We start from the raw sequence: 14,750 nt of genomic DNA on the forward strand, positions 1-14,750 counted from the left end.
ACAGCCAAATCCACTTATGTAATCTTCTAGACATCCAAACGCCTATGAGTTTCCAAAAGCCACTTTTATCTCTTACCCATTACAAGTTGGCTTGGTATGCGAGAACCTACCGTTTCCAATGCTTAATACTAGGGATGCTCCAATACCACTTTTTTTAAGACCGAGTACCGATACTTTTTTTTCTAAAAAAAAAAAATACTGTCCCACCCATCCACATGCTCAGCGTCTAAATGCCAGCTTGGCCAAATTGCAAGCTTTACAACTGCTGCCTTTCCGTCTGGTGGACTCTGCCCCCTTCTGGGAATTTGCAGAATGTGCTGTACCAGTGGCAGGTTCCCAAACGCCATTTCTTTTCAAGTAAGGCCATTCCAGCTCTGTACCATCATGTGGAAGGCAATGTTTTGGCCTCGTTGGACAAGGCAGTCAGCAGCAAGGTCCACATTACCACTGACACGTGGTCCAGCAAGCATCGTCAGGGCGTTATATTTCCTTCACGCACACTGGGTAACTCTGCTTGCAGTTAGGAAGGATGCAGAACGGGGCTCCATGCTGGAGCTTGTTCAGCCACCACGCCTCAAAAAACCTGATGATGTGAGATCTGTCTGCTCCACCCCCTCCTCTTCCTCGTGCAGAATGGCCTCTTCTGCTGAATTGTCCTGTGAACCAGCAGTTCACCGTAAGCATTCAAGGGGGCGGGCGGAAGCTGCGGCTAGCGCTCTGATGTCGTCCAGGGAGCCGCTCTGGGTGCTCTGTCAGCCAATCGGAAGGCTTCTGGCAGTGTGGGGGGGGGGGGATGCTAGGTCTTATTTTCGGGGTAGGTCTTAATTTCGGGGAAACACGGTATAACTCTGAAGGGTTATTGTGTGAAGGCACCGCCAACACCCTTGGCCCAATTTTCTTTAGACTTGCATTGAATTCGCGTTCAAACCGGACTCGCACCTATTTGGCCCATCACTATAAAAGATCCCAACTATGACAGTACCTTCCCTTGATCTTCAGGGTCCTGTACTGCTGCTGTGCTGACTGAGTTTCCCTGTGCTGTGAAGACACAGGGTACGTTCGCTCAGCATAGCGGCCATTCAGTGAACGTTTAGTATTTTTATCAATGCCTACAAGGCATTCTCTGATTGGATGACAAGCAGTGACAGGATCCCTATGACCTTACCAGGTATAAAAATGCCATGTTTGCTTTGTTACTTCAATGCTTTGTTTCAGTATATTAGAATGTTTCTGCCTTTTTCTGGGTTAGAGACTCCCATCACTGAGGGTTGAAGTTTACCATAATAGCTAGCTAGCATTTTCAAAGAAAACAGCGATGGTTGACCCGAATCAGCCTTGTGACGGGTTCTCTTTAATTGCTGACACCTGTCCTCCAGTTTGACATCACTGGAGGAGCACAGAGCTTCCCGCGAAACTGACGTCACCAGGAGGCCCCCGGCCGCCCCTACTCACAACGCGTCAGAGAAGCCGACTGAGCTCGCCTACTCTGCGCTCTCATTGGCCAACGTGTACCGGCTGCGCGCTGAGGTCTCCATCGTGACGGCGGAGCTGATTGGCTGCGCGGGCGGAACCGGCCATGACGGACTTTAAGCTGGGGATCGTGCGCCTCGGCCGGGTGGCTGGCAAGGTGAGCGTTGGTGCCAAAATGACACCAGTACACATTGTGTGTGGTGGGCACTGACTCTGTCCGGCATGGGCTGACTCTTCTGTCTGAGGGATCTCCTCTGCTCCGCCCTTTGTAGGGCGTGGAATAACGTGAGATGACGAGATTTTTCATGTCGGTGCGCTGGGTTCCACGTGTGGGGGTCCTTGATGTGTGGTTACCTTCACCACCAGGGGAAGGTCTGCACTGCTTGGACAGGACATTGGCACATGCCTATCTCATGCTATTACCGTACGCTGCCAGCAGAGGGAGCTCTGTCACCTGGGCAGTGTATCCTAGTATTACCGTACGCTGCCAGCAGAGGGAGCTCTGTCACCTGGGCAGTGTATCCTAGTATTACCGTACGCTGCCAGCAGAGGGAGCTCTGTCACCTGGGCAGTGTATCCTAGTATTACCGTACGCTGCCAGCAGAGGGAGCTCTGTCACCTGGGCAGTGTATCCTAGTATTACCATACACTGCCAGCAGAGGGAGCTCTGTCACCTGGGCAGGGTATCCTAGTGTTACCATACACTGCCGCATAGGGAGCTCTGTCACCTGTGCAGGGTATCGTAAAGGTGCCCATACACCTTACGACCATCGCAAGACTTTTGTCTTCCGATGGTCGTAAGCTTATTGAAAGCCCGTACGATCGGCCCACCTTGGACGGGCAGATCGTACTTGCGCTCATCGAAAGCCCGCCCTGCTGAGGGGCGGGCTTCTGATGACGGCAATGCAGAACGGGCAGTGTGCGCACAGCGGCCCGTTCCGCAGCTATCGGGCGAGCAGGCTAGAAACCCGCCGAGAATAGTACGATTCTTGGTGGGTTTTCGAGCATGTTGACTCCACAAAAGACGTGCGACCGTACAGTAGAAACGGTCGCACGTCTTAGTTCACACTGCTCGATTCTCGTACGATCGCGGGATTTCGCCCGATTCTCGTACGAGAATCGAGCAGTGTATGGGCACCTTTAACACTACAGTAGATTGCTAGAAGAGGGAGCTCTGTCACCTGTGCAGGGTATCCTAGTATTACCATACACTGCTAGAAGAGGGAGCTCTGTCACCTGTGCAGGGTATCCTAGTATTACCATACACTGCCAGCAGAGGGAGCTCTTGTAACCTGTGCAGTGTATCCTAGTATTACTGTACCCTGCCAGCAGAGGAAGCTCTTGTCACCTGTGCAGTGTATCCTAGTATTACCGTTCACTGCCAGCAGAGGGAGCTCTTGTCACCTGTGCGGGGTATCCTAGTATTCCCGTACACTGCCACCAGAGGGAGCTCTTGTCACCTGTGCAGGGTATCCTAGTATTACCATACACTGCACTACCACCTGTGCGGGGTATTGTAACATTTACAGTACTCTACCTGCAGAGGGATCTTTCTGTCACCTGTGCAGGGTATCATAACATTACAATACTCTGCCAGCAGAGGGAGCTCTGTCACCTGCGCAGGGTATAGGCATGTCACCACCTCATACCTTTACTGAGCACTGATACTAGAAGGGCATCATCACCTGAGTGCAGGGCATGTGACCACTTCCTGTCATTATTTTTTACTGCAGCCAGAGGGCGCTCTGTTACCTGTGCAGAGTAGAGATATGTAAGCCTGATGTGATATCTGTCACTGAACCCTAGAAAGCAATCAGCTGCTTATGAACATCTCATATCTACAGTGCACATGGCAGGGTGGGCTCTGATACTTTTTACACATGTCTGTAAGGTGATATATCATGTCATTACCAGTCAATGCTGCCAGAGGGTACCCAGCTAAGGGCACTGGTTATTGAACTGTGCTAATGTAAATCTGCAGCATGCTACCCTGGGTAGCCATTCTTATTTGACATTGTGTGCAATTCTCTCAGTCCATCATGTACAGTGTGAAATGGATGTGTGTGCGTGGCTCATGGGGAGGGGTTACTATACAGTTTCTTCATACTCTATGGTGGGTTAGAACTAAGGTTGCAACTAATGATTTATTATCGATTTAGTTGGCTGACTATTTTTTATTTTATTTTTTCGATTAATGGGACAAAAAATAATGAAATGCCATTTAATTTTAAAATACACAAATGCAGTGTTACAAACATAAAGTTTACTTCAGAATAAAACTGCATTCACAATTTATTTGCAATCGCACTGCACTGGAGCACATAGCGCCATGCGTTCCAGTGCTGGCGATCGCACTGTGGGTGGGAGGTGTGTTTGGGGTGCCACTGAAATGAATGACACTGCAACACAGCTCCAGCAGCAGAATTTTTCAGGCCAAAACCAAAAATTACTTTTTTTTTTCCTCACCATTTTTGTAATTTAAAAAAAAAAAGTAATTGTATTGTAAGCACATGGCGCTTGAATTACTGCAGCCAGGAAATGGGAGGTACCAATGGCAAGATTCCGCAGACGGCAGCTGAATGCAAATAAAGTAGGTAATGGGCTGGTGCCATAGCCAGCCTCCTATTGGCCATTTTAAATTGCAATAGCAGGCTGGATATTGCACCCACCCACTGCTTGCTGTGCCCTCCTCCCAGCGTGGAGGAGAGAACTAAGGGATCCAACCAACTAATCCATAATGAGAATAGTTCACAACTATTCTCATAATCAATTACCGTATTTTTCCATCTAAGACGCCCCCATGTATAGAACGCCCCCCACTTTTCTTGCCCAAAATTCAGAAATCAATATTTTCCATGCTCTTTTGCATAACTGATTACATCCAGTTTAAATTTTGCAGAGTAAGACAGCCGCTTCCTGGTATTGGTACTTACCGGGATTTTTTTTGTTTTCTGACATTTTATGGGCTCAGAATGCTCCGACATTACCGCTCCCTGTTATCTGGGCACTGGCTACAGGCTCTCCGCAGCATCAGCTGACGTCGGGTACATAAGGCTCTTGATTGGAGGAAACCTGTTAGCTTGTCTCTGCAATCGGAAGTTTCGCTCGTGAGGCTAGTTTGCAGAGGTATCGGTAGTTTCGCAACTGCGGTTCTCCTCTCGGCCCCCCGTGTATAAGACGCCCCTCCATTTTTAGGTAAATATTTTTATGAAAAAGTATATTCTTATACACGGAAAATACAGTAATTGATCAGTTGGTTGCAGCCCTAGTTAGAACTAGAGGTGCACTGAAATGGAATTTTCAGGCAGAAGCCAAAAATAGTGTCAGGCCGAAACTGAAAATTATTATTTTTTTAATATTACTGTACTGTCGGTAGATTTCTGGGGAAATAACTAAACAGACCCCTGATAATTCCCTTTTTAAAATAGAACAAGAGATTGAGGACACAGAGTACTTAATCTTTTTTTTTTGCACCCCCTGTTATGAATGAACCAGAATCCTCTATCACAGGGGTAGCCAAACTCCGGCCCTCCAGCTGTGGTGGAACTACAAATCACATGAGGCATTGCAAGATTCTCACAGACATGACTCCCGGAGGGAGATGCATCATGGGATTTGTAGTTTCACCACAGCTGGAGGGCCAGAGTTTGGCTACCCCTGCTCTATACGGAGTGCTCCCTCCATTCATACATTGAGGATATAGTATGAGTTACTATGTCTACAATCATGATTGAACAGGAAGTGATGTAGAGCACTGGCTGCTCATTCATAATTGGAGACACAGTAAACATACTATGTCCTCAATTATTTACAAGCAGTCAGCGATCACTGATTCTTTCCCTCAGCTGTCTTTTTGTTAAGGAACTTAAATTGATTAGTTAACTGATTTTTATTTTCCCGATTTAATCAGATATAAGAAAATTTAAATACAATCCTTAATTTAAAATAAAATACACAAATGCAGTTTTACAGTGTACTTCAGAATAATACTGAATGGACAATTTTTTGCAATCGCATTGCACTTGAACACACAGCATTGCGGTACTGTGTTTTCCAGTGCTGGCGATCACACTGTGGGTGGGAGGTGCGTTTGGGGTGCCATTTAAATGAATTTTCAGTTTAGTGGTGATGTTAGGCTATCTAAACCTAACAACCTCAGAGGTGTGAATGGGGCCTAACAGTCATATCCTAGAACCTGAGGAGAGCCAGCACACACTTGAGAAATGTACCAGTGGTGCGTGGATGGATCCTGACGCACAGGACATGAAATACCAGGCAGGTGTTTGTTTTTTTTCTACATTTAGCCCTGCTGCAGGCAAGCAGCTCAATGTAGACCTGGGGAAGCCGCCACTCGTTTTTGTACAAGTGATCTGGGTGGCTGTAGCAGCCTGCTTGTTCCCTGCCGAGGATTTCTGGGTCCCACGACAAATGACTTCAGGATGGAGAGCAGAGAGGAGAATGCCCGTTCCCTGATTTGCTCTGTGTGATCAATGGAACAGGAGCGCTGTACTCGCAGCACTTCCTGTCTCAGCTGTCACAAGCTCGGTTTCAATGCAGTATTCTGTATTGGAGGGCAGGGGAGACATCTGGGGTCTAATATACCCAAAATGTCTCCATAAACAGAACCTGTCGCCTCCAAACAATATATAGGTGCTTGTTAGCCTGTGTTTATAACAATAAAGTTAAGTGAAAAAAATGTTAAAACCAACCATCTGCATGTGAAAAAACACGTGTGCTGCCCCATTCCACTGTGTTCCATACTATGGTAGTGCTCTCTAACACGCACAATGTGCAGTAAAGTGACAAAGTCATTTTTTTTTCCCCCTCCCCACAATGTTAAGTAAAGCACTAACCTTAAATGATGTTTCTTAATCCGATCTTCTTCTTTCCTGTCCTTTTCACCTGTCCCTCCAGTGGTGCTGCGGGTCTCCGATCCAGCGCTGACTCCTCTGTGCTTGCTGGCACTTCCTGTCCCACGGTGTCTGCATGCGGGTGCACGCGTCCATAGACTTACCTTGTGTCTCTCCTCGCGTCCCAGCCGAAAATGTGAACTGCGCATGTGCCCGCCCCAAGATGCTTTGCGGCCGCCCGAAGATCTTCACATTTTCGGAAGGGAGCACACAGGGAAGACGCAGGTGAATATTAACCTCTGTTAAAGTGTGTCCTTTTTAAAAAAAAAAAATTTTAAACTTTTTGCATGGATCTACTGCTTGCTAGCTTAATTATCCTTTAACAGGTAAGGTCACGTACTGCCGTCCAGCACAGCCCTGCACTTTGGTTTTTAAATTGCGAGCACTCATTGGTCAGTGTGTTCACCTGACCGCGCTGACGAAAGAGAAGCACTTAGCACGGTTAAATACAGTTTTGGTTAAAATTATTTTTTGTATCACTACAAGTAGATTGGGCCCCCTGCATTAGTCCTTGGAAAGCTGTTTTCTTTACAAATTTCCACCCCTGTGTACGGTTCCCTCTTCTGTCTCCTACTTGGATGCATCATGTCTGTGCAATAGGAAGCTCTTCTGTATACAGAGTAGTAGTTGTGGATGTCTGGTTTGCATTCAGCCCCCTTTGTGTATTATTACTATGTATTCTGTACTGCTTTGCTTAGTCCCGTTTATATAAATATTTAAATGTTGGTTAGGAATGTCATTGGCGCCATAATGGCAGCTGCTGAAAGGAAATGTCGTGTGTTGCTGTGCAGGTTGTCACTGTTGGTATCTGGCACACATGCATGAGATGCGAGTTGAATGGTCAGCCTGACATAAAATCATGTTCAACCCTCGCTATAACCTGCCAAATCCTAGCTGTTATATGCTATGTTGGCGTGTTATATGCAGCGATTACTTTTTAGCTATGTTAAAACATATCTATATCTAAAATGTTTTGCTTTTTCTCTGTTTTTGATAGAATGGGGGAAGGTTGGAACCTCTGTCAGGTTTTACAGCTATCCAGGGCTCTGTCAGAGATTTCCCCTTACTTCCTGCTCTGAGTGGACAGCCTTTTACCAGACAGGAAGTGAAGGAAAATCTGAAACTGGGAACAATAAAAATTTTGTCAAGATCAAGGCTTCCCCAACTTGTAACAAAAAAAATGTATACTTCTGTCTGTGTCTGTTATATATTGCCCCTCACTGCCCTGAGGACAACCTTTTTATCAGACAGGAAGTGCCTCTGATACCCATAAATCTTTTCCCACCCAAAAGTTTTAGACTTTAGATGCACTTTAGGTGGTCTGTCTGGGATCTAAGTGACATCTTGTTTTCTGGAACATGATGTGGAATGGTCCAAGTTTAGTCGAATGTCTGTACCCAATCTATAGTAACCCAGCCCTGTACTTTTTCTAGCTTTCAATGCTCATACATTGTTTGTTTTCAGGGACCTTGTCAGTTTCACGTCCATATAGTTCATTAATTTTAAAACTTGAGTCATTTGGCCTTTGCAGTGTGTTTTGAGTTGATCTAAAAGCAGGTAAGCCATATCATTGGTGTTTACCTAGTGATGACCTCTGCTACCACCTTTCCCCCTTTCCCCTCAATCAGTTTGGGAGGCCTCAGTTCATTCTTATATTCCTCATCAGCTGGCTGACAAGGTATTGACCAGAAGTATGGATACTCTGCCAGTTGTTTCTCCAGAGACTGCTCGAAAATGCTGATTCTCATACTTCTTAAAGGGGTTATAATACTATTATATTTCAGTTCTTGATTTACTTAATTTCAGTTCTTGATTTATTTAATGACAATGTTTTTGCTTTTATTTATTTTTTCTAGATCAAGTATACACTAATTGATGAGCAAGATATCCCACTTGTGGACAACTATTCATTTGAAGTAAGTCTTTTTGTGGGTTGTTTGTTTTTTTTTGCTCTCTATCTAAAAACTGACCTACAGATGGCCTGTAAGAGATGATTACTAATACTTGCCAGTCCAGAAGGTGAGGATTCTAATCTTCTCTTCTAAAGTTATGGCTGCCATCGGCATCCAGCGCTTCTGTGTGTTTTGAAGACCGCTCATCCCCTCTGCGGTGGTGATTCCACCTGCTAGCCGCTTATCACTTCTGTGTCCTATAGTGACAGGTGGGACCACAGCTGGGAATGGAGCATCTCGCATACCCAGAAGTGTTTGATATCACCTGAGGCTGTGGTGCTGTATGAAATCAAAGATTGGACTTGTGAGTGTAAGCTTCTTTTACAGGCTGCCTGTTGGTCAGTTGTCACTGTAAATACTGTCTGAACAGGTTGTCACATACATTTAAACACGTGTGATTGTGTTGGAGCAACAAAAGCAAACTGTAAAAAAAAAAAGTCCGGCAAGTGGTGAGTCCACTTTCTGCTCCCTGTTATGGGTTTTGATGCTATCAGACTCTCAAGGCATGTGGTATACAGTGTCCCATGTGGTATAAATGGATCATGCCATGATGACGCATGAAGGAGGGTAGAGGTGGTTACTAACAGTAGAATTAGTGGCTGACATAGACCCTTTTTGTTTCAGGCTCGAATGGAAGTGGATGCTGATGGCAATGGGGCTAAGATCTATGCGTATGCATTTGACAAGTACAAAGGAAGGGGATCTGGGCGCTTACTTCACGAACTGCTTTGGTATGTATTGTTATATGATCTTATTATACTTCATCGGGGTTCCTAATAAAAGCAGATTGTGTAACTGATATAAACAAAGAAATGCCTTTGTGTTCACTTGTAAGTAGATTTATCTTGTGTTTTAATCCTTTCACTGCCATGTTATGATACACATTTTAAGACTGAAAATTACTTCAAACCCCAAAACATGATCTATTTTCTGAAAGCCAAGACCCTGTAGAATGAAATGGTTGCCGTTGCAAATTTTTATGTTGCACGATATTGGCGCAACTCCTTATCAAACCCAAAAATTTACGAAAAAATGCACTCGTTAAATGTAGTGCCCCAAAACACAATATAATACCAATTTTTAATAAAAAAGATGAGGTTACAACGCGTAAATAGATATCCAACAAGCCCAGGTTAAAAATTGTGTGCGTCCGTGAAACGGCAACAAAATTCAGTACCCCAAAAAGTCCATAGACAACACTTTAAAAGCCCCTAAAGGTCATCCGTTTAGAGATGTGTGTAAATATTGGCCCTAGAATTATTGCTCTCACTCTGGTGTGAAACACTTTTTTTTTAATTTCCATCACATAGGGGGGCTTACAAGCCCCCTATGTGATGGCATATTGCTGGTGACAGGTCCTCTTTAAGGTGACACTGGGGGTCCAACAGGCCCCCTAGTGTCACCTTTCCACTTTAAGCTATTTAAATGTAGATTGCACTTCAATAGTTTGGCTTCGATAGCCAAGCAATGACAGTGACTGGAATTGATGCAATCCATGTTGCTCCTGATCCCATAGAGTGGGGAGGAGATTGGTGAACGGAAGTAGAAGCTGATCCGTAGAAGCGACCTAGTGGCAGCTGAGCCGCCAGAATCGCCTCTATTGTAAAGCAGATAGCCGGCTTTACAATTGTAAACAGTCTGTTTAACCCCTTCATGACTGAGGCCCTTTTTTCATATTTTGCACCCATGTCATATTCCACATTTTAGGCCTGAAAATGACTTAAAAATCCCCCAACATTACATATTTTACAGGCCCGCTGTCAGTGACCTACTATGTACGTCAGTGGACGTGAAAGGGTTAAATGGCAAGTTATTTTAAAAAAAAAACAATCTGTACGCTTCTTGGTCTCCTAACTCCATGTCTTCAGGAATTGCCCTGGTTGGCACTGAACACCGGTTTGCAGTTCTCCTAGATTTTGCTTGGTTCTTGTTTGTACCATAGAAAATGAAGTGTTGTGAGCATAAACATTTTAGTGGACGCCTTTTTTATTTTAACTATTTGTGTTTGAAGCCATCTCCAGATGCTTATTAAAGCATAACTCCAGCCACAAATACTTGACTTATGTTCCTCAATAACCACAAAGGATATACATTCACTTTCTGTGCACTAAGTGTCCTTGTAAACCCAAATATTACTTTTAAAAAATACTGGTGACATAATCACTGTGCTGCACATAGCCAGAGCTGTGGGAGGGATCCAGTAGGCCACACCCATTGCAGACTGCCTTCAGAAGACTACAGGAGGAGCGGATACAAGACAGGTCACCCTGCACAAGGAGAAAAAAATGGTGGCCCTTTTTTTTTTTTTACCGGACCCTCCTGTAACCGAGGCATATATCTAGAAGAAATAAAAGCTTCTCAACATTCAAGGAAGAGCACATGCCTCTTGTACTTTGACAATATTTATCCCACAGTTATCAAACAAGGAGACGGACTTGCAGTAGGAGAGCCCTTATGGGATTGAAGTAACAGAGTGAAAGTTTACATTTGCAGACTTTCATTTGTACTAAAGTGCATCTGTAAAACAAATTCCCAAAAGGAAGAGCGCAAGGAAGGCAAATTCTTGTATTCTGGTATTGTAACTAATGTCTTCTATTGTAAAGCGCTGTGCAAACTGACGCTATATCAATCCTGTATAATAATACTAAAAATACTGATAAAGGTTTATGTGAATTTTTATCACGTGTAACTTATTCAATTAGGGGTAATTGATGCCTAGATGCCCTAATTAATTAGCATGCCCCCATGATCTCTTTTTATTTATTTTTAGGGGCATTGAAGACCCTATATATGTAATTACATGGCATGCTGCCATCTTGGGGTGAAGGCTTTTTTTGTCACTATGATCACTGTCATAGCTGATATAGTGATCAGAGTTTAACATCACCCTTCAAATTCACCACAATGACTAAAAACAGGGTTGTGCCTTCGTTCCCTAACCTTCTTCTCTTTTGTAGTGCTTGTACTCTTCATATTCTCTAACTGCTTTTTAGGAAACATATTTGGCATTGTGGGCGACTGACCATCTTTGTATCTCTTTCAGGCAGCGGCACAAAGGTGGCATTGCTCAAGGTTTCCAGGTGTTGCATTTAAATGGCATTACAGTTGATAACAGACTGGATAATCTACAAGTGGTTCCTCGGGGCTGGAAACCTGAAATAGAGGAAGTGTCTAATAAGCAAAGGTAAAGTAAGGACAAATTACCTGGGCCGTGCACCAAGCTGTTTATGGCTGACTCGCCCTTTACAAGTGTAAACCTACCCCCAGCTGTGTAGTAACCTATAGCAGTCTTTGAGAATTTGTATTTTAACCGTCTGACTGCATTAAAATCAATCCTTTTTAAAGTGTGTTTCCACTTTTGCAGTCAGGTTTGACTTCTATGTTTGTGTTCTCATTCACACAGCATACCTAAAAATAATTTTTACAAATATATTTCTTACCTTTTAGCTGTTTCTTTAGTGAAGGTCTTTGTGCTGATTCCAGGCTACTCTGAGCAGTTTGAAAGTTGAGGGTCAGACTGAGCTTCTTCTCATTAACATACAATGCCTCAAATTATTTAACCCTTTGTTAGGACAGACAACTGATAAGATCTACCAGTACAGTACAGATGGGGTTCATTGGAGTAATTTAACTTTGCACAGCCCCCTCCGTAACATTAGATAGGGGAGCTATCTAGAATTTTTTAGTAAGTATGAAGCACTAAAAATGTAAATGGAAATTTATTTTTCTTTGTTATGCAATGCCAATGGGAAAATTTAACATAAAATAGTCGTTATCCTAATTTACAAATTGAATAGGATGGATGGCAGGCTGGCTTCTCATGTACACTTTATTGTATTGCAGGGAACAGTCTCTTTACTGGCTGGCTATACAGCAACTCCCCACTGACCCCATAGAAGACTTGTTTCCACTGCTGAATGTTACTCGTTGTTACAACGCTAATGGAGAAGTGGTGCGGGAGGAGGAGAACTCCTGCACATATTATGAGTGTCATTATCCTCCTTGCACCATGATGGAAAAACAGGTATGGGCCAGCTAAATGATTGCCTTGTGGTGTGGGGGTGTTTGTTTTTGTATTTTGTTGGGATTAAGTCAGTTTCAGTTATCTGTCTGAAAATAAACATTTGTTGTATATGCACACCTGACGCGTGTATGAATGGGTGGGGACTTTTTTTGCAACTTTAATCCATCTTTTTTTTTTTTTCACTTTTATTGTTATCACATAGGGGGCTAAGAAACCCCCCTATGTGATAGTAAAGAGGATGTGACGGGTCATCTTTATGGAGACATCAGGGGTCTCCAAGACCCCAAATGTCACCTAGGGACTCCTAAAGAAGCAGAGATCTGCTGCATCCGCTTCTGAAGCCGGAGAGTGACGCAAGAATGCAGAAGTGATGTAATATACATTATTTCCGCATTCTGATAGCGGAGAGGGGACCGGAGGGAGATCGTGTACTGATTTATCTGATCCCCTGTTGGAGAGCCACCATGCTGGTCCCGGTCTCGCAGCAGGCACAGCAGAGCCTGGGAGGCGGGTGGGGCACACATACCAGAACCTCATACAAGCGATCCGCCGGCTCTATAGCCGGCGTATCGCTTGTATGTAAACGGGCATCGCGGCCTGTTTACATTTTGGCACTTTCCCACGAGTGGGTGTGGCTGAGCGGACGTTTAGAAACTTTTTTTAGAGTTTTTTTTTTTTTTTAGAGTTTTTTTTTATCACTGTGTGCACAGCCGGCCGGGAGGCGGTTAAACAGACTCCCTACTCTTATAGCAACCAGGAGTGTAGTTACAGGTTCCTGCTGCCACGGACATAGTCTGTACATCTGTGACAGCAAAAGGGTTAAAGCAACTGTCACTTTGCCCAAACAGGGCAAATTGACTGTCTTCAGGTGGCCCGTCCCTCATGGCATGTAGACTTGGCCTCACAGATTCAGATGTGACCGTTCCTTATTGCGTTGCTTCTGAAACTTTGAATTCTGGACATGTTATGATCAATGATGGCTGAACCCCGACTCCAATTCTGTCTGTGACTACATTTATGTCCTCGCTTTCAGTCTGACACCCTTATAAGTAATAGGAGATATTGTCATGGAGACAGGAAGGCACATATACAAATTACAAAAGCTCTAACCCTTTGTCACGCATCAATAAATATTTGTCCATGTCTCGCTTCAGATTTTATTAGTATTTCAAGTATCGTTGACTCAAGTCTAATATTGCACTTGTTTTTTTATTTTAACAATGTACATAATGTTTACTTTTATTTATTTTATTTTTTTTACCTCCCTAGTTGCGTGAATTTAACATATGTGGTAGATGTCAACTAGCAAGATACTGCGGTACCCAATGCCAACAAAAGGACTGGCCTGCCCACAAAAAGCACTGTTCAGAGAAGGTGCGACTGTCTCAATGTGAGCCGGAGCCAGAGCGGTGACCCCAGCCATGTGACTTTGTACTGCAGCACGCTCCATGTTTGTTAGGAGAACGTTCTATGTTCTGCACATTCATAAGTGACTGGTCAGTAATGCCAGAGGCACTGAAGATAATCCTGTGATGCTTGAGCGAATGTAGGGCTATGATGGACAATGCCACATAGAATTGGCTGTAATGGACAATGCCGCCTGGAACTGTGATGACTGAAGGAGTGGGGCCTTCCATTCCAGTATTAGAATTTGTCTCACAGACTACTGTGAAAGCTCCAACCAGGAGCTTGTAATTTATGTTGTTTGTAAAAGTTAATGTACAGTTTTTTTGGTTTGTTTTTTAAATGGTTGAGGCTACAAGCAGTTGATCCCAGTTTCCAAAATGAGCCCTTACAAGCTCCACGTTCAGCTGTCCTTTTTCGTATTTTATTCGCGTAACATTTTCACAGCAGCAACGCCGAATGCCTTTTGGATGTCTGGTCGACTGGGACAATATGCTATGCATGGAAATGTTGTTAAAAAATAAAAAAAAAAGTGTTTTTAGGGTGTTCATTTGTTTAACTGCCTCCCAGCCGGCCGTTGTAAAAAAAACTGCCGGTCGGGAGCTTCCTGGATCTGAGTGGGTGTTTTTTTTAAACATGCTTTCAGCTGTGGCGAGCGGGAAAGTGCCAAAATTTAAAATCGGGTAGCGATCCACCGGCGATCACTTGTATAATGTGCCGATATGTGCGCTTCCCGCTGTGCCCGGGACCAGCATGGTGGCTCTGACAGGTGATCAGAGGGAGATAGGTACACGATCTCTCTCCGGTGTCAGAATGCAGAAGTGATGTATAGCACATCACTTCCGCATTCTTGTCACTCTCCAGCTGATGAAGCAGATCTCTGCTTCATCAGCTTCTTTGGGGGTTCCAAAAAAAAAGTTTCCCTACGTCATGTTATAAAGCATTTATTCTTCCCATAGTTTTTGTAAAACATAAAAGTCGGGGTCACGT

At 44.1% G+C, this 14,750-nt stretch overlaps 1 protein-coding gene across 1 annotated transcript; it reads left to right on the forward strand.

The window, feature by feature from the left end:
* Positions 1 to 1,564: 1,564 nt before the first annotated feature.
* Positions 1,565 to 14,245, forward strand: ZMYND19 (zinc finger MYND-type containing 19). Its single transcript, XM_018559345.1, has 6 exons — positions 1,565 to 1,627; positions 8,237 to 8,296; positions 8,957 to 9,063; positions 11,376 to 11,516; positions 12,176 to 12,356; positions 13,626 to 14,245. The coding sequence occupies exons 1-6, from the start codon at positions 1,577 to 1,579 to the stop codon at positions 13,767 to 13,769; spliced, it is 684 nt and encodes a 227-aa protein (XP_018414847.1). The 5' UTR covers positions 1,565 to 1,576; the 3' UTR covers positions 13,770 to 14,245.
* Positions 14,246 to 14,750: the final 505 nt, after the last annotated feature.

The sequence above is a fragment of the Nanorana parkeri genome, unplaced genomic scaffold, assembly GCF_000935625.1.
Source record: "Nanorana parkeri isolate BGI_ZX_2015 unplaced genomic scaffold, ASM93562v1 scaffold389, whole genome shotgun sequence".
Lineage (NCBI taxonomy): Eukaryota > Metazoa > Chordata > Amphibia > Anura > Dicroglossidae > Nanorana > Nanorana parkeri.

Bases quoted from the DNA above. Each gene is read 5' to 3' on its own strand.
- ZMYND19 (XM_018559345.1), top strand. From the start codon at position 1,577: ATGACGGACTTTAAGCTGGGGATCGTGCGCCTCGGCCGGGTGGCTGGC. The intron at 11,517-12,175 runs GTAAAGTAAGGA...ATTGTATTGCAG, and splicing joins GAAGTGTCTAATAAGCAAAG to GGAACAGTCTCTTTACTGGC. The intron at 12,357-13,625 runs GTATGGGCCAGC...TTACCTCCCTAG, and splicing joins GCACCATGATGGAAAAACAG to TTGCGTGAATTTAACATATG.